General features: G+C 40.8%; 1 protein-coding gene across 1 annotated transcript; it reads right to left on the reverse strand.

The window, feature by feature from the left end:
- Window positions 1-2,044: 2,044 nt before the first annotated feature.
- MEMO1 (mediator of cell motility 1) lies at window positions 2,045-25,342 on the reverse strand. Its single transcript, XM_064158692.1, has 9 exons — window positions 25,161-25,342; window positions 17,894-17,975; window positions 15,710-15,778; window positions 13,771-13,883; window positions 12,483-12,594; window positions 11,482-11,624; window positions 10,311-10,387; window positions 4,408-4,512; window positions 2,045-2,757 (listed from the first exon to the last, which is right to left on the reverse strand). Exons 1-9 carry the CDS (start codon window positions 25,219-25,221, stop codon window positions 2,626-2,628), a joined length of 894 nt encoding a protein of 297 aa, XP_064014762.1. The 5' UTR covers window positions 25,222-25,342; the 3' UTR covers window positions 2,045-2,625.
- Window positions 25,343-26,421: the final 1,079 nt, after the last annotated feature.

Consider the following 26,421-nt stretch of genomic DNA (forward strand, 5'->3'; position numbering starts at 1 on the left):
GGCACTGTGCCGAGAGCCGAAGGGGAATGCATTTCCAGGCTTGGCTACAAGCAAGCAGTAGCCCGCAGTGCTCAGAGCCATTCACCACCCTACAGCGGGACGCTGCTGGCCCTGCGTTTCCTCTTGCTTCTGCTGATCAAAACGTGAAGTGGTGGAAGGGCTACCGCTCCATTTCAAAAACATAAAGCTTAAGAATTAGGAATTCAGTAGATAGTACTTGAAAAGCACTTTCTAAAGGCAGTGGTTTTTAAACATAAAATTCCTAAAACTCTTGTGAATGAGAACAGAAAAAAAAAACCAAAAACACCAAAACCCAGAAATATTTTAGTCATTTTTACATATTGAACATTTCTCTACAAGACCAAATTTTTTAGATGAGAATCATGTCCCTGGCTGGATTTACTGCACCAGATGAGTGGTCAGAGCTGCCATTCTATGCACAGAAGTAACTCCACAAAACTGAACACCATTGTATTTAATATTGTTCAAATCAGATACTCTTTCTCCTATGATCACAGAGTGTCAGGGGCTAGAAGGGACCTCAAAAAATCATCCAGTCCAGCCACTCTGCCAGAGCAGGATCACCTATAGCAGATCAAAGAGAAACATGGCCAAGCAGGTTTTGAGTAATGCTATATTCAAATGTATATTGAAGTGAAAACAAAGTGTGGTAAAGCAAAAATAACAAAGCCAGGATTGAATCAAAATCTTTTCAGGAGATGATTTGCTTTTCCTTCTGACATATTTTAAACTGACACACTAGCAAACTGCAAGTCAAATCCCTCCAACCCCACCAGAAGAGCAAATGAAATTGACTCCTTTGACATCAAGTATTTTCTGCTTTCCAACAAACAGGGATTTGACAACAAATCCTTCCAGGTTAGAGCAGATTTCACAAAGCTTTCTATTTCTCTCTGAAGGGGCTTCTGAACTGTCATTGCTGGTTATTATTAGCAGGCACAGAAAGTCAAATCTTAATTAGAAACTTTATTTTTATTTATAATTAGTTTATATTTATTTTTAATTAGAGGTTACATGTGAAATAGAATCACAAATTGGTTTAGGTTGGAAGGGATCTCAAAGATCATCTAGTTCCAAGCCCTGACACCTCCCACTAGAACGGGTTGCTCAGGGCCTCATCCAGCCTGGCCTTGAACACCTCCAGAAAGGGAGCATCCACAACCTCCCTGGGCAACCTGTGCCAGTGTCTCACCACCCTCACTGTAAAGAACTTCTTCCTAACATCTGCTTTACATTTCCTCTCTTCCAGTTTAAACCAGTTAAACTTTTCATCCTGTCATTACAAGACCTTGTAAATAGTCCTTTCCCAGCCTTCTTGTAGGCCCCCTTCAGCCACTGGATATTTAGTCCTTAGGGTTTGTGGAAAGAACTTAGTTTCACCATAAGAGATCTAGCAAGATTGTGTTGAGCAAAACTTGAAGCTCTTCCAGTTATGTTTTGATTTTCTTAAAACTCTTTTACAAAAGATATAACTCAGGCATTTGTGTTCAGAAGCAAATTACTGTTTACCTTAGGCAGAAAGTATAGACTTAATTGTTTTAGTTAACTGTGAATTTCAATAATGACATTAAGCATTTTGTATGAGCCTAAAACTTGACTGCTAATTAAACTTGTATTCACCAAAGATTTTTTTTTTAATTATTAATCTTTATGATCAAATTGCTTCTTAAATAAGGCATAGTCAGAAAAGTATTTGGAAGGACTGGCTACCAATCCAGTTTCTGATATAAATTCGTATCACCTACTAGAAGATACTATTTTGCAGAGAATTGTATAACAAAAATAATTTGAGTATACACAAGGGGTTGTATTTTTTTTTGCACAGCTGAACTCATAGTTTAGGTTTAAGAGTAAAAAAAAAAACCAATCTGTAAATGAAAGAGTCAAAATTATTGAATATAAAATACATTCTGAAGTATTTTACTGAATGGCTGAACTACCTAACATAAGAACTGAGAACAAAGGATGTTAATGACAAGCAGCACACAACAGAACACAAAGCAATAAATTCAAATCAGACTGGTTTGGTTTGTGTAGCCCTTTATTAGCAACTAAAATAGAAGATATCTGTTGTACATCACGGGTATTAACTGACTGGAGTTTTATTATATACTAATACAGGTTGGTTTATAAATGCATTGTTTTTTCTTTTCTTTATTAAAAAGCTTCCACCTTTTTTTCAGTTTATAACTTGCAAAACTATTCTGAAAGCTGCGTACATGTGCACAGGTCTGCAAAGAGTGCAAATTTAGGATATGGTAAATGCTTTACATGTTGTATTTGTCAGGACTGTTTGCCACCATGCCTCCATAGCCATTATCTTAAAAAACAGAAAAGAAAAGAAAGGAAAGGAAAAGAAAAGGAAAGAAAAGTAAAAGAAAAACTACATATTTTGATACCAGCCTTCCTTCTATTGTCCTAAACAAGAAAGCATCTTTACATGAGTTTAAACTAAGGAAGGACTACACCTACTACAAAAGAAGAGAGTTCTATTAGTTTGAGGTTTCAGTATACCCAAAGACCAGGGACTGTATCTTTGTAAGGGCTAGGCTGGGACCCCGTATACAGAGTGTGTGCAGGTGCCATCCCTGAGCATTCAGCAGTTCAGTGGACCATGAGTGCTCCAGCTGCGTAACTCACTGAGCTGTCTTGCCAGTTTCGGCACTGGCTTGACTGAGCATAATTCAAAAATGAAAAGCTCATATTCATCCCATTCTTCTGGAGCTCATTGATAGCCTGAAGAGAGAGAAAGAAACAAAGAGCAGTTTTCAAAAAGTATCAGTGAAATTATGACATTTTCTACATCTCAGTCTTCTCCCCTCCTCCCAAGGGTCCCTGCATCATCTCTTAATAAATAAGCACCTCCAGGGAACTTGTGCACCTAATTCATTTCTGTGCTGTTTCATTCACTTACACTTCTCCCACTGCATTATGCATATCCATGCAGTTTTAGAGAGCAATGCTAAACAATCTTTCAAAACAGATCCTTTGAGATTGACACTTCCAGTTCCACGAGGACAGAGGTAGTGAAAAAACACACACAAGACACTATTAACACCTTTCAGGCAATATCTCTTCATTAGCAAAAAAAAATGTACCAAGACAATTTATCAGTGAGATTGTTAGCAAAAATGAATGAACAAAATTTTGCAGATTCACTGCAAAACAAATCATTGCCTGAAGCTGAGTTGGGTATTTTTGCAGAGTTGTCAAAGTACTGAATTTTGCTACATGCATCCCCAATATTGGTAGTGCTCATACAGACTTTTACAGGCTCTAAAGTTCCTTTATATGTTCTTCTTATAGATTACATTTCCATCGAATTAAGTTTTCCCTTTTAAAAATATTAATGTGTTTCCTGTTTCAGATTTGAATGAGAGCAGCTGTGACCCAGTTTAGACAACTAAGTTAAACCAGGTTTATGTCTGCACTGCATCACCAAAGCAGAATAGGGTAACCAGTAAGTACCAGTTAATCTGAATTCTAATTGCTATCAATTTATGAGTTAACACTGCACTAATGCTTATGGAAACAATCTCTCACCCTCTCTGCAGAACCCAAAAATGCTGCCAGACATCTCAAGGCACTCAATACAGAAACAATGTATATGTTTTTGTACGTGCTGGTTCAAAAGAGTTATTAAGTATGTACTTCAGGGAGATTAATCTGTTTGTTTAGAAGCAAGAGAAAGTGAACAATTGAAATTCAAAAGGAATCATAGAATCAGCCAAGTTGGAAGAGACCTCTAAGATCATCCAGTCCAACCTAGCACCCAACCCTAGCCAATCAACTAAACTATGGCACTAAGTGCCTCAGCCAGGCTTTTCTTGAACACCTCTAGGGACGCTGACTCCACCACCTCCCTGGGCAGCCCATTCCAATGCCAATCACTCTCTCTGCCAACAACTTCCTCCTAACATCCAGCCTAGATTTCCCCTGGCACAACTTGAGACTGTGTCCCCTTGTTCTGTTGCTGGTTGCCTGGGAGAAGAGACCAACCCCCACCTGGCTACAGCCTCCCTTCAGGCTGTAGACAGCAATGAGGTCCCCCCTGAGCCTCCTCTTCTCCAGGCTAAACACCCCCAGCTCCCTCAGCCTCTCCTCATAGGGTTTGTGTTCCAGGCCTTTCACCAGCCTTCCACCAACATGACACCTCGTTTCCCTTCGGAGAGGAAAGAACTGGAAACCCTCAGCCCTTGTAAAAGCTTTCATTTGTCCACATGCAAGGCATGGAAATTGGAGACCAAATTAAGAACACTTTGCAAAAATAATCAATTCAAGACTCTGCATTTTAGAAGTAAGGAGTATTCCAGCAATATTTTGTTCAAAACATACGTAAGCATTTTGCTAAGAGTTACATTTTTTAACAGATGAAGAGTTACTCACATTTAGTAATACGCCGATAGGATGTCTTCCACATATTGTATTATGGTATTTCTTCAAGTAGTTGCTAAAAGATACAGGATCTAGCTGCTCTATAATGCTCATACCCTGAAAAGGAACCAATAGCAATGATTACTTCACACATTCACAAGCAGATATTTATACATCAGCTACTTATGACAGCAGGGAATACTTCAGGAGGGAAAAAACCTCTACTTTATACCAAAGGAAGCTCAGCATGTGACTTCTAGCTTGTAGTCCTTTTGTTGCCAACCCTTGCCAAACTAGGAGTGCAGAAAAGCTCTTCCAGAGCTGTCAATGATCCATGAAGCTACATTTTCAGGTAATAGTGAAGCTTGAGTTAAAAAAAACAAAACAAAATAAACCCATCTTCCACAAACTAGCTGATCCCCACCTCCAAGGGTGCCTTGCATCTATAGTATTTTGTATGGCAACTACCAGAAAAAAAATACTAAAAGCACAAAGCAGGAAGAAGTTTTGACTCTGTCTCCTCCCTGATAACAGAACTCAGAGCTGAACATTTGCCTGGGACTTCTGGATGTCCAAAAACCCTAGACAAATCATCAATATACACACATGCAAGTCAAGCACATAGCAAGTATCATGTATCCTACACACATCACACATGCAAGGCAGTTGACCCGCACAGGGACTGGCCATCTGCTGAGACTACAGAAATCAAATCCAGAGCATCTCCAAAGCTCTAGAAAGTTGGGGCATGACAAATACAAGAGCCAGAAGATGGTGCTTCCTCTTTACTCGAGGCAGACACATATGTACATCATCTTCTCCATCCACAGTGAGACACACGATCCTATGAAATCATACTCTGAGAATCAGCACATGTATGGAAAACAAAACCTGCCACATATACTAACACTTGCCTTTTTAAAAGCAAAACCAATCCTATGACTCCAGATACAGCCTATTTTTACTCCATCCACACAGCAGACCAAATACCATGAAAATAGCTTAAAGCAATTCTCAATTGTCTGGGGTTTATCACAGCTTTGCTATTTCCCTTGTATTTGACTCCATTCTCTTGTGTTTTTGTTTCAAAATTATTAAATCTCTCCACCAGGTAAATGAGCTCCACACACTCACTAATTTATTGAGACACAGAGCTGTGCTCCTTACAGGTAGCTGATGAAAAAGGAAGATTTTCCTTAGGGACTGGAAAACAACAGAGACTTTGCATGGAACAATGGGCGGTTGGTATAAGAAAGGGAGAGATTTCTCCTGAGGTTTCTGCGATTGTTCCAGCCCCTTCTCTTGGGAAAGCGTAGGTGATAAAAGGAGAAATCAGAGTGCAGGAAGCAGTCAGTCTGTCTTAAGTCGCACCTCAAGAGTGAAACCCCTTGAATAGTCTGCAAGGGCTTGGCTGATCTGGCAGATACACTAATTATTCAGACGGGATCAAAGCTTACAACTGAGGAGCTGGAGATTCCCAGGAGAGTCAGGGAGGATTTGAAAACAACCATAACCACCACCTTTGTGTGCTTTTAATTAAAACCAGATAGAAGATGAATGCATAAAGAGATAAATTTTAATGGAAAAATAAAACCAAACTATGCTGACCAAATTGCTGGCATGAGCTCAGTCCTCCCGGGGTCGTGGAGAGGATGTTTGAATCCCTGGCCAGTAAGTACAACTGTTATTCACTCCAGACCTACAGAACCTAAAGGAGTGCCAAAAAAGTAAGAGATAGCTATTCTCTAACCAACATCATTCCATAGGTATGACTGCATTTGTAAAGCTTAAGCAGCATGTCTTTGACCATCCCCTTGTGAACTGTACATGTCAATACACAGCTAAAGAAAGCAGACTCAACTATACAGTCAAGTGAAACTAAACAAGCATAAGGTGCTTACTCAGACACTGAACAGCTCATGTCCATTTATAAACCCTTTCATTACTCTTTAGAAATGAAAACAGCCTCTTTTATAGCTATAAGTCACTAGAACATACTGGGCAGAGGCATTTAAACATTTGTCTCAAATGAATAGATGTGGATTTATCAGAATGCCTAGTAAGCTCATTTCAAGGCACAGTTCAGCACTGTAAACATGTAGAACTATGCAGTTCACCCCAGCAACTGCTAACAGAGCTCTGGACATTACAGATTGGAGAAAATCCAAAGAAAAAGGATATCAACACATATCCTATCAGCATTCAACTGTACTGAACTTTTCAGCCTTTTGGATTTACAAAAAACACTGTGGCATAGGAGCGAAGACCACCAAGCTTGTTTCTCACTTTAAAATGGTGTAGCAGACAAAGGAAACGTTTTTGTCAGGTTGTGCTTTATTTTCCTAGAAAGAGAAGGTATGAAGCTTATAATTTTCAGTATTCAAGGTAACTCAGGCACGGTTTAGAACAGAGTTAAAATACGGGACAAAACACACATGATAAAAATGCAAATGATCAGACAGTTCTGCAGTTTTTCACATGGTTATTATTGCATCACACAGAAACTGCATATCTCAGTTCATCAGATACTGTAAATAGCATCTGCTACAACCTATAGTGCACCTAATATGAATAGAAGCACTTACATTCTTAAATATCATCCCCTATAGGATCAAGTGTCTACAAGCTTACAAAAAAAAACAACAAAGCAAAACAAAGTAAATTCTGGAGAAGAGGAGGCTGAGGAAGACCTCGTGGCTCCCTGAAAGGAGGTTGGAGTGAGGTGGAAGGTGGTGCTCCTCCCCAGTAATAAGTGATAGGATGAGAAGAAACGGTCTCAAGTTGCACCAGGAGGGGCTTAGGTTGGATATTAGAAGAAACTTCCCCCCGAAAGGGTTCTCAGACACAGCAACAGGCTCCCCAGGGAGATGTCTGAATCTTCATCTCTGGAGGTGTTTAAAAGCCACAGAGATGTGGCGCTTTGGGATACGGTTTAGCACCAGCCTTGGTAAAGAGAATGGTTGGACTAGATGATCTTAAATGTCTTTTCCAACCCAAACAATTCTATGATTTCATAAAACAAACAAACAACACAAACAAACCTCCAAGTAAAGAAAAAAACAAACCAAGCAACCAACCACAACAACAACGACAAAAAACCCCAAAAAACAAACAAACAAAAAAAAAAAAAACACAAAAAAACCCCAAAGGCTTATTTTATACTATGATCCAATAATCCTTTGACTGGTCCACTTTAAATTTGCCATCAGTTACTTCAGCCACTTATTCATACTTAAAATATATATATAAACTAGTAGCACACTTATGGAAGTGGAAACAAACTTGATCTTAGCAATAATAACCAGTCAGACTATCCTTGAGCATGTGAGTCACTGAAGACTGGAAGATAAGCAACCAACAGGAAAATTATTGCCTGGGTGCAACATAGAGATCAAGGAGCTGGGCACTCAGGCATAAGGAGACAGCCTTGCATTACGCCCAAGCTAAGAAGCTCTTCCAGGCTGAAACACTGTAGAAGGTGGTGGCACACCTTAGCAGCACCGTGGAAACCATCAGAATTCAGCAGTTCATTAGAACCACTTGAGAAGCCACCCATGCTGTGCTCTGCTCTGGTGTAGCTCTCCTCAGTACCCACGTTATCCTCCCAACTCAGCCTTCAGAAGCCTTCTATTGGCTTGAGTGAGGCACAACGTTTCACAAAGAGATACAAAATGACCTATCTGGCAGGAAGACTGAAGCGAGCAGCCTGCATCTTCCTGTTAACCATAAACAAAACACAATTACTCTTTGATGATGTCCTAATGAATACTCCCTCACTTCTATTTAAAAAGGTGGAAGGTGATGATATATAAACCAGATTATTGCAAATCAGCTGCTCCATTATAAGTCTTCATTTGCAGATTCTTCCCTAAGGTATCCCTATTAACCACAGAACTGTTTACTCCTTTCACTGTCGCTGTGGTACCTCGGGGGCAACAGCAGTCACAAAGAGTTACCATGGAGAAACCTATGTCTGCTCAGTAACATTTACTACTCTTCCTTTTTCTATGCTGGAGTCTAAAGGCTCTAAATTAAAATCTCAGCAAATCAAATGCCTCTCAGCAGTTACCAGGTGTGTAAATATTCAATGCCCAAAATGCTTATTGTTGTTCATGAACTAGCCAAAACAATTACCATGCAGCTGTATTCAAGGTCCAGTCTAAATAAGGTAGAGATCGTTGTCCTTCCACAAGAGCATTTCCAACAGAAAGTACTCTAATCTTAACCAGAATACTTCCCTGGTTACAAGGTGCTCAGCTGGCTGCTTTTCTTGTACTGGACTGATAACAGCAGAAGTTAAAACCTCTGATAGTTTTACTACTGTTTTGTCTCTATCTTAATGCTGGTTAAACCAATGCAGTGGTTTCTCCAGAATGCCAAATGACAAAAAAATTCAGTACTTATCTAAGGAAATAAGAATTAGCTGAGTGAGATGTACAAATAGCAACAAGCCTCTTCCAAAAGCTGAAGAAACACAACAGGAAGATCTCTGTGGCATTGTGGATAGCATCCCAAGTGCACCCATAATACTGCTAAGAAGAATTTTCTGAAATTTACTGAAAGCAAAACCTATTCTTTACAAAGTCAGAACAGAGATTTGTGTGTTCATACATGGCATGATCTAAACAGGCAAAAAGTAACTGTGGCATAAGGCTATGCAGCATGCTTAGTTTTCCAGTTAAGAAGATGGAAATTTCTGCCTACAGTTTAATAATTATGAAAATACTTTTCAGTGGGACAAAACCCATCATTTCCTTTTGGCTAAACAGCTATTGAAGGAAAGAGCTGCTGCAGTAATATATTCAATCAAAGTAATTAAATGCCAAGTTCTAGTTTTTCACCACAGAAATCAACAAGGGGAAACTAAAGTTTGCTAATGCGTCTTAGTCTGCTCTCCTGCAAAAACACTCTAGAGCTCCAGTTCTAAGATTCTGCAGAGAAACCTCTCATCTGACAAGAAGAATTACTAAATGTGGGATAAATAGAATGAATGAAGGTAAATTATTTACTGTTTCTATTCTAACAATGAATAGTGAAAAACAAAAGGGGTTGATATGGACAGACAAGGCAAAAAACTCCAGAGATCTCTTCAGCAGATAGAAGATTTATTCCTTCAAGGCAATTAAAAAACCCAACAAAACAAAACATGCCCTGAGTAACAGTTCTGTAAAATGTTTTAGACCTTACATAAACAATCCAAACAGTTGTAAGCAAATTATAAGGTTACATCTTTTCAGAAGAATTACTTCTGTTCTGTGCCTTTAATACAGTCTTGAACATTAGCACAACTTTTTGATTTAAAAAGAAATCCTTGGCTCCTACGACTGCAAAGCAAATGCAGCATAACTGGCATCATCTTTATGTATTCAGCGTCACTTTCAGCCATTTGCCAAACCCAGAATGCAGTAGGGGCTACTGCTTTTCACCAGCACCTACTCCAGAGTAAGGGGCAGAGAGAAGAGCAGTCCAAAGAAAAAGGTAACTTTGTTGAGCTGACCAGCACAACCCCCTACAGCCTTTCCTCCTGGGAAGGATGTTGCTAAGACCACTAGCATAATTGCAACACTTATCACACCCGATGAACCTACTCAATTTATAACTCTTACAGCTTCTCAAAAACATGAGAGTATATGGACAGGAATTACATGACACTAGGGCATTTTAGGTAGGCAAACATGCATTTTTCCCCTGAATTATGCTTACTACCTTATACCTGTAATATGTTGTGCAATCAAAATGGATGACACTGGCTAAAACCAAATGATAAGTTCTTATTGTGGTAAACAGAAGAAAAGTATACATTCAATAAAATAGCTAATCTATAATATTTTGTTAGAGAAATTTCTTAAGTGTTCAAAGAAATGTAATACACAGGAGAAATTTGTTAGTTAGTTCCACCAAATCTGAAAACTTACCATTTTATCTAGGTGCTCAATGGATCTATAAATTTCTCCTTGGGATTCATCATAGTAACTGTAACGGAACCTCTGACCTTGAAACAAAAACCATGTATAAAATAAAAAAGGGAAGAATCGTAGCTAAAACACTCCCTACTTACTAAATAATTGAAATTATAATATTTTCAAAGTAGTAATCTTCATTCATTTAGGGCAATCAAAGCAGCTGCCCAGAAGTGAAGTAAAAACTACCGGGCAGGCAGCTCTATTCCTGAAGAAAAACTTATGTAGAAATGACACTGCAGTATCACTTATTCATTGCCTGTTACTGCCTTGGAATCTAATTCCATCAATTAAAATGTAAAGCAACATTTCATTTCGAAACCCTGCCTGACAAAGTCAGCCCTGGAGTAAGGCTACTTCTGCTTGCACAATAGCCATTAAAGAAAGTTAAAACACAGAGTTCATGATAAATGAACAGTTCTAAATGGATGGTTCATTAGCCACAACAGAACCTAGGTCATTCTTACACATCTCCATGCATTCCTCAATTCAAAGATGAGTAAAATAGTACATAAAATTACATAAGCTGACCAAAGATGACAACGAAAAAAGAGAAGGAGGTCTGTTGTGTAACATAAAAACATCTTTCTGAAGCAGTCCCTTTTCCAGCTATTATCACACTTAGAAGAAAAATAAAGTGATGAAGTAGGACAGAAGTCAAGGCATCTGGAGTTCTTATAGCTCTGCCACAAAGATGAACTGGGATAGCTCCAGTGAATTGGCATAAATACTCCATCTGCTATCTCACCCAGCAGTAAAATGTATAAAACTTATTTCCATCAGAGGGATGGTGTAAGTCCAGTGAATTTTTGGGTAATTAGTTCTGCAAGTTGCTTTGAGGTGCTTAAAAGAAAAGCAAGAAACTCAAACACTTATTTCATTGCAATAGTAAACAGATGCATAAATCCATACACCTTCACCATTTGTTACCTCTACTGCACTGAAAACATTACCACATTAATATTTTTCCATCTACTGTTCCAGATTGTTTTTTAAGTTAAGGCATTTAAGTTTCAAAGATACATTTATCAGAAGTTAAAACATTCCATGTTTAATAAAATACATTAGTTGAAAATTACTACAAAATATTCATCATACTGTTACAATGAAAAGATTGGAAACTTACCCCAATGGCAAAAGTCAGAAGAAACCACAAAGAGGTTACTAGGATCAGCTAGGTATTTACTGAAGAGTTTTCCAAATTCCTGCTCTTTTGACTCACTCAGTGCTCCGACCAACACAGGAATAATAGTAAACTCATCCTTATGGCTTATAAGCAAAAGAAAAGAGGTTGTAATTCAAATAACATCTGAAGTTTTTTCAGGGCTTGTTCATTGAAATTGCAGAATTGTTTAAAAGGGCACTCTTGAACAAAAGATACAGTTAATTTGGTACGGCCATACTAGGAAGCTGGTTTAGAACCTGAAATTATTTCAAGTTCAAAAAACACACCCCCTCCCAAAATAGAATTAATCTTTGCTGCAAAGTGAAAACATCAGACAAAGGAAGAGACAAAGCATCAATAAAGTAAAAATTAAAATCACCCTGTATAGATACTGCACAATTGTTGGGTAATTTTCCAATATATATGAAAATGTTCAAGATAGCACCCAGATGTATACTGACATTCCAAGGCAAAGGACAGGTACAATGGAAGAAAAGTTAAAATAAACTGAAACAAAACAGAACTCTGATTTCAATATTAGTATTAAGGCTCCAAACAAACAGGTAGTCCACAGGAAAAAAAAATAATCTATCAGTATTTGACCTTCTTTCAGAGGTGCCTTGAAAAAATGGGGGGAAAAAAATCACATAAGCATATCTAACATGAACTCTATTAAGTGACTATAAACATATAAACTTGTTTATAAAAGTGTGTTCCAATTTCACCACTGAGGTGTTTGCTCCACTCATAGTTTCTATTACAGCAACTAATCCTAGTCTCTGATGCTATCTTCCCCATCTTTTTTACTGGGGGGATGAAGGAGACTGAGTATTATATATATATCATAAAGGATATTATACACCATAAAGGGTATTATTATTTCCTACTGCACTTCAAATGTAGTTCAAACACTTAATGTACATAATGTTCATTCTTGTAGAAGTAGCAATTAACCCTAGTACCTTTCCATGGCTTTAGCAGTATAAGGCAAATGCATTTCAATACTGTGTTCATCTTCATCTGTCTGTAGGGACATACGCTCAAACATTCCAGTCTTCCACAATTCTCCATAAACTGTAATGAATTAAAGATTAATTTTAACTACTTTTTTGTTTTTAAGTACTGTCAAGCAACCTCCAGTGCATCTTTAGCAGAACATGCCTACTGTAACAAATTACTTGCCTCCAAGGACTGCCATGATAAACTACTTGCTTTGAAATGATTTCAGGATTAAATTTATCTTCACAGTAAGATATAAACATTCCCTTTACAAATTAAGAGCCTTAAATCAGTGACTTTGATAGTATATTTTAAAAGAATGTGTATCACAACTGGCAACGTAAGTAACACAAATCAAACACATGAAAAACATGCATGCATTTGCTCAGTTGCTGAACTCCTGCTTTCACAAACTACAGCATGTTTTGCAGAAAATACAAATTGCTGATCAGCTAAGCCATTGTTGGATGGGTTAGTATTTAACACAATTTCTTATCAACTGAATCATGAAATCTACAGACCATCAAAACTCATTAAATAACTCACACTCGTAAGTTACCTTTTCTACTCTCAAGTGCACATGGTGAGTTCTAACTACAGTTTGAAAACTCTACAGTGAATAAGGAATTTCATGTACATAGCTGTAAAAGATTACTCAGGTACACCAGAAAACACAGAAAAATCCAAATCTCTAATTTATCTTCATTGCACCTTTAAGCTTATTCTAAAAGACTGGTATTTCATGGACTAATAGTTTTTAAGATCTGTTGGTACTCTGCCAATTAAATGAGTAGTCAATGCAATAATGCCTCCAAATAAAAGCAGGAGTTTGTTCCTCTATTATTCCTCCATCAGAAATCACCTCAAATCAACCGAAGAACTGTCTTATTTTACAGACAAAAATACTTCACAGGACAATGAAGCAGGTATGTAGTGGGGTGTAACTCAAAAGTAATTTGGATTTTGAAAGCTCTTTTAAAACTGACTTGTCAAGAGGCACACACTCTCTGTGGAAAAGATAAGTGAAGACTGAAGAGTTCTTCACTTGCAGGAAGAGACACATTAGGGTTACGAAGTACGGCAATGCCTGTAACCATCAGGATCTTTCAGAAGTTAGTTCTCATTGCAGCAATACTTGTATGCCACTTAAAAAGTAATGAAGTGCCCAATATTGGTCCTCATCACTGCAGTACCACAGCTAATATTCAAGCCTCAAAAATCTTCAAGACGTAAGCTTCATCAGGCACTTACTCTTTTGGTCAATTCGAAGATCGTACAGAGGTGTTCTGTAAATGTCCACACTGGAAAGTGCACATCGGGAGAGGGGCACGTGGTGGGAAGGCCCAAGAATGAAAATTTTTCGGCTACAATTAACACAAAACCCCACAATTTAGACAACTGCAGTTGTACAGAGACTTGGTTTAGAGTAACAATAAAAATGTACAAAGCAATCCTGTCTGGTGGTTACCAACACTTTTATTCTGCTAAGGCCACAGATTAATCGATGACCTAGTCTTGCTCAGTATCTCAGAACTGAGCCTGAGATCAGTTCAACAATGCTTCCCACAGCCTTAAACTTCCTAAACAGGCTATATATGTGAGGGCACTCATTAGCTAGAAATCTGTTAGACTGGATTTGTTTGGACGTTGAATGCTGTGTTAGAGCCCCTTAGGACAGGTTTGGATTCTCTCCTTGGACCATCACACCACCTTCAACAACTATAGGTACGTGCCCTCAAATGAGGCTTATACATTTATCACCTATCCAGAGTTTGTCACTTATTTACTTGATCAGCCTTACTTCAGATCTCATCAAATTCAAATTTAAGTCACTCTCAAATGCTGTTTTTATTCAGCTGTTGCATGAACAACAGGGGCTTGGACCTTCACATTCATAGCTTTAGCTGATACTGCAAGCTTTCACACGTCATCGTGAGGTTATTTCATCAAGTCCTCAGTTCCTGGCTCTTGATTAGATGTTAAGGATCTCCTGTCACGGGACTTAAACAAAACAAAACAGAACAAACTATAGAATATTCAGCTTTTCAGATTCTGGATCATATAATCTTGTTTCTGGCACTGAACTAAAGGGTGGGGAGACATGAAAAGATTGGAGTTTTTTTCTCACATATGGAGCATTATAGGAAGCTATACTAAAATACTACATTTTTTTTCCAGGACTCATAAAACTAAAATATCTGGATGTGCAATACTTCACCTGAAAGATAAATTCTAAATACCCCATGCAGTAAAACAGCAACTGATCTGAAAAGTTCAATCAGCTCCGTGTCACTGAATATGGGAAATGCAACTTGTGCTACAAAATTTAGAGACTCTAGTTACCTGTCAAACTAAGTTATCTTCACTTCGTTTACAATGCTTTAGAAAGAATTAAAACCATTGTCTTTGGAGGTTGGAGGGCATTACAAAATGTTAGCACATAATTATGCAACTGATAGACATAGCCAGATATTACATAAACATTGCAAATTACATACTTCTAGTAAGTACTGGAAATGCTTTAATTTTTTGTAATTAAAAAAACAACTCAGTCAGCAGAAGACAAAAAATGTATTTCTTTAACCCAGAATAACTGCATTCTTAATTTCAGAGGCAGGCACAGACTACAGTAGTGTGCCAGGTTTGGTTTCTTTAAAAAAACCCCAAAACACAAACTAACTTTTGTGCTGTTAGAAACAAATCAGTTTGAAATGATTACAAGAAGTAACTTTCATTGACTTCAAACATTATATACACACACTGGTCACTTTCTCCACAGCAGAAGAGAATCCTGGCAGCATTCAGCTCATAATCCTGCACTGAAAAACCAATGCAGAATCATGATCAAATATTTTAATATACTTCAAAATCAAAACAAAACCTCCCAGATACCCTGAGGCCAACAGAAAAAACAAGAGCTTGGGCTTTTAAAAGAGCAGTGGAATGTCAAGGAACGAAGCAAATTACATGTTTTATGTTTTCAGTTTCAACAATACTACATTAGCTTTTTCTTTCATAACACAAAAATGTGAACGTTTATGATGTCAAAACAGAAGGGATACGTAAAAGCCTAAACAGAGCACAAACCTGGAGTACTTTGAGGTGCAGGAAGATAAAAAGAACATTCAGTGTCTCAGAATATTGCAATGGCACTGTCTTACACTTTGTAACAAAAAACTTTAAAACTTACGTGATATTAGGATCCACTTGTTTATAAGCATGGGCTGCACAAGATCCACAGTAGGTATATCCTGCATGGCTGCAAATCCAGGTGTACAAAACATTAACTTGCTTAATACTATTTAACAGCTTAAATATGTAGATACTGCTATTAGAAGTTAATATATTAAATATTACTTGTCTCCAATGCACTAGAAATTGAAAGAGCTGGAGAGCACTGCTGCAGTAGTGAATGTCACTGATGGTTTAGCTGAATGTTAGTAAGCCTTCAGGTCAAAGCACCTTTTGTTACTTGTAAGATGCTAGTAAGCAGATTACACAATTGTCTATTATCAGAAGCCCATGATGATGCCAAGAGTGCAGCCAGGGGACAAGGGAATAGCAAGCTGCTGAAAACTCTTTTAACCACACTTCTGTTACTGACTACTGTGACAGTAGAGGGCTCTAGCAAAGACAGATTACAGTTTACAGCAGATAAACAGAGAACAAAAATGCTCTGCATTGAAGAATACTTCAGCAACAGAATGAATGAGCACAAGGAAAGGCCTGGAATGCAGCATGGTAGCCTTTGCAGCAGAAGATGCAGTACATGCTTTATAATTTCCTATCATGCTGGCCTGGAGCCTTTCTTGACCTGTGCTCCAAAACCATTCACAATTACTCTAGCTACCTGTTTCAAATATCACATCCAAACCTTAAGACCCATTCTCTTCAAAACTCTTAAAATCAGAACCTTCTGTTTTCATCGCTAAAAGTATTAATTTCAGGTAACATTTATTCCCCAAGGTCCAAGGCAGAGCGGTGAAGAGCTCATGATCACTCAGCAGAAGGCTATGCCTATTACAGTGATTGAGCCACATCACCTCTGGAGTGTGCATGACCTTAGGTCACCATTCTCATTTAATTTCAGTCAAGTATGTGCAGCAACACTACAGCTTTCCAGATAATCCTTTTATACAATGCTACTGGGAATGATATGTGCCGCAAGTCCTGGGACATAGAGCATGCCTGAAGATACAAGTTCCCCACTGAGAGCACTGGAGAATTTGATGTTTCCCTCTGTATCCACAAAGGGATACCTGGAGCGAGATGTCTTCAAAACTACCCTGGGGTTTTACTTTAGTGTCATTTACCTCACTCATTCTAAGCAGCTTAGAAAGATACTAACATACATACTAGAGGGATAGGAGACTGAGACCTAATGAACTAGCAAAGTATGTTATTTTGACAAAAGAGCCTCCCTATGGTCTTTTTCCTCAGTCTTTCACAAACAGATCATTAGCTGCATCCTGTTTACAGGTGGGAAAACAAAGGCATAGTTCATGAAACAATTCGGTGAGGCCATGTGAAGACCTCCAGTGATTCTGGAGAAACGACCCAGGTTACCTCTAAGAAGCAGATGAAAGGCCTCTTTCCTGCTATTCCTGTGAGAATGACTAAGGCAGATGTGGGACAATTTCTTCAAACATTAAATCAATGTCACATTAACACAGGAAAAACATCATATTTAGGTTACTTTTTCTAGTGTTTCCTCCCAACTCATAATAATAGGAATGACCAACATACTTTTCTTATTATAGGTTTCAACTATCTTCAGGAAATTGAATTCCACCTAAACAGTATAAATGATCCCCATGTCTGCTGTGGCCAAAATCAACCCAAATAAAACAGAACTAGATGTTAGGAAGAAGCTCTTTACAGTGAGGGTGGTGAAACACTGGCACAGGCTGCCCAGGGAGGCTGTGGATGCTCCCTCCCTGGAGGTGTTCAAGGCCAGGCTGTATGAGGCCCTGAGCGACCTGTTCTAGTGGGAGTTGTCCCTGCTTATGGCAGGGGTTGGAACTGGATGATCCTTGAGGTCTCTTCCAACCTAAACCATTCTATGAAAACTGAGTAAAATAACAGAAGTAAACCACTTTAGATAGCTGTATAGTATTTTATTACTTAAATTTTTAACCTGTCTTACTGGATCACAAGTGAATGTTACATTTGCAGTCCATCAGCAAAAGGAAACTAATCATATACCAAAATGTGCACAGATTTCTTTCATCCCATGCCATATCCAGAATGTTTGAAAAACACACAATATTCCTTTCTCCACAATACTAACTTCCAGTACTTTTCAACATCACTCAAAACACAAGCACCTCACCAATCAAGTAATATATATACTAAACCCAGTTTGTGAACTTACGGTGCAATAATGGCTCTAGCAGGTCTTTTTGTGGACTGTACTTGAGAAAGCCAGCCTTCTAGTTGTGCACTCAGCTGGGGTCCTACGAAGAGAATGAAATATTGAAGCCATCAAAATAAATAAATATATAAAGAAATAATACCTCAAGAATTAAGAAATACATTCCAGAACCTTTTAAACGTTCTTAAACATCAAAGCAAACCCAACAGGCCTGTGATGTTGGAGGTTACGGTAGAAAGCTTTCTAACTTCTAGCCCAGGAAGTTAAATTATTGCACACACACACACACTTCTCAGATTTTTGCTCTGTGGACTAATGCACAATACCATTCATCGATTGAAGGAGTGGTTGTTGATCTTTGTGATGGTTTGGGTGTTCCCCACCCCCCCACACTTTGGAAATCAGTCTCAAGCTGCATCAGGGCAGGTCTAGGCTGGATGTTAAGAAGAAGTTCTTCACAAAAAGAGCGACTGGCATTGGAACAGGATGACCAGGGAGGTGGGAGTCACCATTCCTAGAGGTGTTTAAAAGAAGGCTAGACGGGTCACTTACTGCCAGCACACTCTTTCAACAGCAAACCTCACCTCCTTACATGAGGCCGAAGTGTTTATATGCCAAATATCAACACACCATGAGAACTTACTTCTGTCCCAGCAGCCAGCATTACTAGTGTGAAATCAACCTTTGCAGATTGGTAGAGAAGACACAGTGTTTGTTCTGAATATCCAGTCTCAGTAGTGAAGTTTTTTAGTTTCTTTGTTTTAAACTGGATGAGCATAAGTCTCAACCAAAATTCAGAGCAGCATCAGGGAAAACTGCTCAGATCTCCCCTGGCTGCACACGTACAGCACTTTCAGCAGTGCAAATAATGCTGGAGCACAAAGACAGTAATGCTGCAGTGCCCAGCTTTCACATTTTTTCTTGACTGTTTCTACTTGTCTCAGCATGTCTCCTACCCTGTATGAGTCAACGTCTTTTTTCTGAGCCTTACTCTTTTTAAGTACCTTTACCCACTGATTAAAAAGGCCACACCTCAAAAATAGTTCCAAAAAATATTACAGCATATGTACCAAGTAGTAAGTCTTTATTCTTGTAGGGTGTTACAAAAATCAAAGTAACAGCAAAACCTTAGTGGCTGGAATATAGTTTAATAATTGGAACCAAGGGAACTCTTCTCCCCACAGCTTTGATGGTGAATCCAACACATTTAGTTCAGTTAGTAGCAAATTCCAACCTGCAACATGACAAAGGACTAACTAGTTTCTCTTCTTAGTTAAAACTGCAAAAAACAGAAGGATTGATTTAAAAAACACAGACCTCAGCTGAAAAAAAAAAAACCTAAACATAAACCCTACAAACTGTTTCTGCAACAAAGTCTAAATCCTTGAATAAAGAACAGGTTTTATCTATGCAAAGACTAAGGTTTGTCAGGAATACAGGGCAATTTCCAACAATTCATGCTGGTGGGCACATTTTCTACTGCTAGCACATGCTCTCTTTGGATACTGAATACCAACGAAATGGTGAAATTAACAGAAATTTACTTAAGCAAACAAAAGGACCAGGGAAAAAAATAAAGATACAAATCAAAATTACACTGTGCTACATGAACTCCTCTTATACACATTGTATGATAAACATAAAACATCAGGTCAGGTTTGAATGGAGGACATAAGCCACAACAGAAATGTTGGAACCTGCTTTGGTGGCAGCTCTCACCTGCATGTCCCAGTTTTCCAGTATTCCTCTAGTTCTTTAATTTCCTTTAGTGAAAGTTATTAAGACATAATGTCACTTGGTTAAGAATATCAACCAACATGCACCTATCTAGCTTTATAAAATATCATAGCTGTTAAGTCGTTCACAGATCCAGACAAATGAACTTCTTTTTTATAGCTCTGAGAAATTGATTTTGGCTCCAACACATGCAAAATGTAACCTGAATTTGTAGAATTATTCACTAAGTGATATTTGCAGGCCCATTTTAGTAATGCCAGGACTGCACCAAATATAAAGCTCTTCTTCAGTTTCAATCATACAATAAAAGTTGAATCTACATTCTTTACTTGTAGCACCTTGGTTGACTGCCTGTAAGTGATTCCCCTAGAATAACCTAGAAATTGTACTTTAGATTACTCTGTAAATTTTTACAGTACACAATGTTAAATGATAGTCTATGTATTATAAACACTGTTCCATGATTAATGCAAACATGTTAAAATAGTGGCCAACTTTAAGGGAAATCAATGTTTCTAAACAGCTCACTAATGACAAACAACTTTTCTCATCTATGTAAGTTCTTCAGTATATTGCCCTTTCCAACTGACCTAGACATCATCATACAGACCCTCAACCCAAAGGGAGAGGAGAACTTGTGGAGACAGACCACCTACTTGGCTCATCACCACAAACAGCTCTGAAGACAGTAAATGCAATGGCCTTTCAAGTCATCACAGCAATTACTCTGCCAACTCACATTTGTGTCAGTAAGCCTACGGAGATTAAAGCCCTCCTCATTCAAAGGACTTGGCATAGGGTACCAGAAAGCACACCTCTGACCACTATGGCTTGGTCAAGGAAAAGAGAAATAGCTATACCTAACATAGGGGCAAACTCATCTCGCAGGTTAAGTTTCAGATCATGTACTATTACTATTCACACTCCCCCTCAATTCAATTTTAGTCCTGTGATGTGGAATAGCCTACTAAAAAACTTTGTATTTTGACTATATCAGCATGCCATTGACTGGGAAGAAGCTGAGACAAGTCTTATCAAACACTTTAATACAGAGTGATACAGTATTCAATTGCCACTTTCAGAAACCAGGCAAGGCAGGCTGGCTGCCAGTGAATAAGCCATTTTAAGCACCCTAACATGTGACATTTCACTTGTAATGGCATGCTACACAGGAAAAGAGGTACACATAGCCTAATGTTTAATTTCATTTCAGCAGTGCATGGATTAATTCCACATATAAATGACCAGCACTTAGGGAATCTACTCACCTGGAGGAGTAAATCAGGAAAGCACATCCATACACTGTCCCACAAATAGTTTATGCTCAGGACAGCATGGCATTTCCCTTGTATTTCAGATGCTTCTGTATCTAAGAATGTATCTGACCTGCGTTCACTTCCAGTCATGGAAAATGATACCAATCTTGTTTTGAGTTGTCTTCCTCTTCCCTCCTGCTGCTCACAATGAATTTCTCAAGATGTCTGAACACTAACATTTGAATTAACCTTGCAGGAGCAGGACTTTTCCCCAAAAATAAATCCAAATGTAGGATTTTTTTTAACCACACAACAACACCACAAAAAACCCAACACACAAAAATCCTAACAAAAACACAAAACAAAACCCCCCAAAGCACAAAAAGCCACCACAAGACCAATTTACACAACAGCAGTGCAACAGGGTGATACTTTTATATACATGGTATGCTTTTATCTCATTTTTGCAAATGTTTTTAGTGGTCACCATGCACAAGGCTACTCATCCACAGAAACAATGGTATGACATGCACCATTTTTAACTACTTTAAGACAGACATATAGATCAAGGTCTGTAAGTGAAAAAACATAAGATTTAGTAGACCCTGTTTCACCTACTATCAGCAATGGCCATAGCACTATCCAAGTTCAGAAGCTCTGCTGTAAAGCTTCTGATACTCACTGAAGCAGGAGGAGGAACAACTGACCAGACTTTGTTGTTAATCTACTAACAGACAAATGCTCCACAACAAGGTCCACACTTGAAGTCCTCTAAGAGGCAACAGACTGATGATGTGAAGCAAATGTGAATTCCCACACACCAAGAATTCAATGAAAAGATGCAACTATAACTTTGGTCAAACTTTTAATACTAATTCAACTGTATAAACCTCTTAAGGATCTTTATTTTTTCTTTACAACAGCACATTATGGATGAAAAAAACATGGAAAGTGAAATGTTAAACCAGCATGAAGTCTATCTTACTCTCCCTGCCCCTCTTGTCAGCTTCATCGAGTAGGAAGCAGTAAGCTTTCTGTCTAGGACTTCACTTTACCTCCAGTAATAAAAAAGCTGTTTACTTATATTTGATGTCACATTCTAATATGTGAACATGCCTAGATGTGAATAATTGCACAGCCAGTCTCACCTGCTCTGAAAACATTAATTAGCATCATACAACTGGATGATGTGTTCACACTAGAATGTAGTGCATGTTTGCATTTTCCAAGGCATAAAGAAATCCGAGTAATGCACAGCCCATAGCTGGAGAAAGTAAGGGTCCAAGGGAGGTAACTGCTGCCTCACGGAAATGAACAGTCTCTAAAGATGTGGCATTTCTTCTAACCCCTCTTAAATACACCACTCATCCTCCATAAAGAGTAGTAGCTTCTTCCTGCACAGCTTTGGATTCACCTCTGCTGCTGCTTCTACTTCTGAAGCAGAGAGAAGACAGGGTGGAGCAGGATGACCATTTTCAGAGCATCTGCTTGCTCTGTGCAATCAAATTCTGCAAAAAGAGAGCAGTTTTCGGGACACAGAAAGCTTAAGTGCTATCCAGTTCATAGACAACCCAGCAAATCACTTCTCGGCCAAGATGGTAAGCATGAAGAGAGTAGGTAGGAGGACTCAAGAACACAATCCCTGAGGAATCACAGGAATGCAGTGAATAACGATCACAATCCAAACTCTAATCGCTGCCTCAGCCCCGTCTTTGAAGCCATGTAGGTTGAAACCACGGGGTAAAATCGACTTGCTTTAAATAGTACAAGTGAGGAAACAAACCTATAAGTTTGAAACAGCAACTGACATACAAGTACAAAGGAAAACAAAACACCAAACCTCCAGCCTATGCAACATCAACCACTCACCTCCACCACACACACTGTAACAGTTAACAGTTGTAATGACTATGACGACTGCACTTCTGACATGATTCAAGTTGGGTTTCTTTATGCAGTGTAAACATCTGGGCAACTAACCCCCATGTCCTCAATAAGCAACACCCAGAGGGCTGTCCAAAAGCAACAGGAGCAACATGTTTTCAGATGTCCTATTATAGACAAGTAGTACTGGACAAACTAGTCAGACAGACTCACCACAGTGCAGTCTAATAAAACTATACACTAAGCTATTATAGGGGGGAAAAAAATCAACAACTGCTAAGACTCTTTTATTATGGGAAAAAAAAAAGTTCTTATTTGCAAGCATGCAGCAGTAAATTGGCATGAAGTCCAATATCTATGTAATTTGTGTGTCACATCATCTAGCCATTCCACACCACAAATCCATCTTCTGATGCATTCATGAATTAAAATACAAATAGCACAAGCAAACTGGGAAGTGTTACCACAAAGCTTCAGTGTTTTGATGTCTTTGCAGATTTAAATCTATACCTTTCACATAATTTAGGTTACACTAGATTTACAGAAAGCAAACAACCTTTCTAGACCATTGGGGGGGAAAAAGTGTAATTGCAAGCTGTTGACACTAAATGAAGCTTTGAGACCATTTTGTAATGGACATAACAACTATGTTTGGAATATTAAACTCAGAAAAAAAACAATCATCCTTTACTGTTGTCTCAAAACTGCCTACCCACCACTTGAAGCTCAGCTACTTATCTCACAAACTGCCTCTTCCTGTATTACATTTCTTTCCCTACCTTTTGAGTTTTGCTTCATACCCTGGTCACTAACTTGTGGAAGACAGGAATCATAGAATCATAGAATCAACCAGGTTGGAAGAGACCTCCAAGATCATCCAGTCCAACCTATCACCCATCCCTATCCAGTCAACTAGACCATGGCACTAAGTGCCTCATCCAGTCTTTTCTTGAAGACCCCCAGGGACGGTGCCTCCACCACCTCCCTGGGCAGCCCATTCCAATGGGAAATCACTCTCTCTGTGAAGAACTTCTTCCAAATATCCAGCCTATACCTACCCTGGCACAACTTGAGACTGTGTCCCCTTGTTCTATTGCTGGTTGCCTGGGAGAAGAGGCCAGGAGAAACTGTACCTATTATAGCCAAAAGAAGTGTATGACTTTTCACATCTAGTCCTTAAATGTCAGTTCAGGATACTGAATTTACCTCTTCATAGTTAAAAAAATTGTATCCTTCCCATCCTTCTGAACTTCTCTTTGGAAGACCACCTTGTTCGTCTAAGTTTGTTCACCTGCAGTTTCACAAGAATCTATACTCTCGAAGACAGCTAAAGGACCACCCCTTACAAATCTTGCTATTAACAGCTCCGAAAATACAAACGTGCATCCCATCCAGTTCTCTCTCAAAGTATGTATTTCCAAACATATTTGCTATCAAACTACTATTGTTTTCTTTTTTTTTTTTTTTAATTTTTGAGGCGTTTTTTGGGGGGGGAGGGGAGGAAGGAGGTGGGCAGAAAGGACAGAAAGGAGCGGTAGTCCTCCTTTTAATGTACGGTAAGCTTATTCTATCTCTGCAAATACCACGTTTCAAACAGACAGAACCTATCCTGCACTACTGCTTTGTAAGCTGACATTACTATTCGAAAAAGCGCTCTAGAAGGCAAAAGCTCAGCTGGAACTACACCATTCGATCGTCTGCCTTCTAATCCTGCAAAACACCCATTTCCCCTATGTTCTCTCAGGGGGGGAAAACAAAACCAAACCAAACCAAAATCAAACAAAAAAGCCCCACACCACAAAAAACCCAAGAGCACTTCAAATACCGAAATCAGTTCGCCTGCTCGCACATCGAGTAAGTGCAATATTCGGTACAATGCACAAGGCATTGCGGCCAGCTCTACCACCACTACCTTTAAGCACTCAGTTACAGTAATAGGCGTCCCTAAACAGGGGTAGGTGCACAAGGAGTACCCGAGGGGAATGCTCGAAGCCTGGGCACGCTCAAACGCCGCTTTTCCGGCCAGAGGCGCCGCTTCACTGGCGCAGGCTCACGGGCGGGCAGGACCGGAGCGGCCAGCAGATGTGCACATGCGACGGCCTCTGGATGCACAGCGTAACAACCTCTCCGGCTCCGGCCGCTCAACTAAGCTCCTAGGCCGCTCTTCGCCACCAGCCGGGCCCAGCACCTACTCCGACCGCGACCCCCACCCGCTCACTGGGCCCAGGAGGGGCGCGGCTCCTACACCGTCTACTCGCCCACCGTGTGGCGGCCGCGCCGGCCGGGGCGGAGCTGAGGGCCCCTCCCCGCGCCCGATACCGGCCCCGACAGCGGAAAGTGCTGATTCAGCCCCCCACCCCCCACCGTGCTGCGGGCCGCGGTGCCAGTACCTGAGGCTGTGTACCAGCTGCCGGCGTGGCTAGCCTCCCGGCAAAGCACCCGGTTGGACATCTTGGTGCCGGAGCCGCCTATGGTGTTCGGGGGAGGCGGTGGGGGACGGGCCCGGCCGCGGCGGCGGCGCTGCTCCCCCTCCTCCCCCGGCACGGCCCGGGCCCCGCGGGCGGAGGCGGCGCTGCCGGCGGCGCCTCCGGGCGGGCGGGCGGGCGGCGAGCGGGAGGGGGGCGCGCGGAGACGGCGGGCGGGGCGGCGCGGGCCGCGGCCGCGGTTCCGAGCTCGGCCGCAGGCGGTGGCCCCGCGTGAGGGGGAGGTGCGGAAGGGGGGAGAGGGGACAAAGCCCGAGGCCGCCGCTGCCGCCAACTCTGCGCTGGCGGGTGTTGAGTAGGGACGCGAAGAGAAGGAGGCCGCGGGAGCAACTGGGTTTGGCCCGGCTCGGCTCCCGTGGACTAGGGGCCACACAGACACTGCTCTCGGATTGGGCACGAAAGCAAAAGCCTCGCTGCCATTGGCCGCCCACTGCCGTGACAAGCCTGGGATGGGGCGGCACCGCCCTGCGGGGACGGGGAGCCGAGGCAGGGCTGGAAGGGAGGAGGCCCCCGTGGATTGGCCGCCCGCGTTGCCGTGGCAATCGCTGCTGGCCCTGCTGATTGGCGGCGCTGTGTCTCCGTGGCGGAAGGGAAGATTACGAGCGCAGGTCAGATGAGGGGAGGCCGGTTAGGGGCAGGGAGGCCTGTAGGGGCCGGGGGGTAGCTCTGTTCCGCCCGGTCCCACCTGTCCCCACCTCGGCCTCTCCAGCCGCCCTCAGGGCCTGCTGCCCCCCCTCCCGCAGGTCAGGCGAGGCGGTGGCCATCATCACAGTTACCTGAGAGCAGCCGCTGATTTGGGGCGGGGGGCAGGATTCGAGGTGGTGTGCGCGGCCATGACATCCCATCCGTACCCTCATCTCCCGTCTTGGCGAGCCGGGGGCGCGGAGGGGACCCCGACCTCTCTGCCTCACAGGGCGGGGCAGGGGGCGAGGGTGGGCTGTGTTCTCGGGAGTGAAGTGACGGTTTCTGGTGTTTGGGGGTGCCCCCTTAGTGTGAGAACACGACGCAACCTGCGGTGCTGCGTCTTTATTTCCCCATCCCCAGAACGGGATGTGGAAGCCGTTCGGAGTTGGCGGACTCGAGAAGCAGAACACCGCTTGCCAGATGCAGCCGTTTCGGGTTGAGAGAACAGGAAGATTGCTAGGCTGAAGCGCCTTCTTTCTGATCT

This window comes from Pogoniulus pusillus, chromosome 18 (genome assembly GCF_015220805.1).
Source record: "Pogoniulus pusillus isolate bPogPus1 chromosome 18, bPogPus1.pri, whole genome shotgun sequence".
Lineage (NCBI taxonomy): Eukaryota > Metazoa > Chordata > Aves > Piciformes > Lybiidae > Pogoniulus > Pogoniulus pusillus.

Excerpts from the sequence above, each read along its gene's own strand:
- MEMO1 (XM_064158692.1), bottom strand. The coding sequence starts at position 25,221 with ATGTCCAACCGGGTGCTTTGCCGGGAGGCTAGCCACGCCGGCAGCTGG. Across the intron at positions 12,595-13,770 it reads TCTTCGAATTGACCAAAAGA|TTTATGGAGAATTGTGGAAG; the intron begins GTAAGTGCCTGA and ends AATTCATTACAG. Across the intron at positions 4,513-10,310 it reads TTGAGCACCTAGATAAAATG|GGTATGAGCATTATAGAGCA; the intron begins GTAAGTTTTCAG and ends GTTCCTTTTCAG.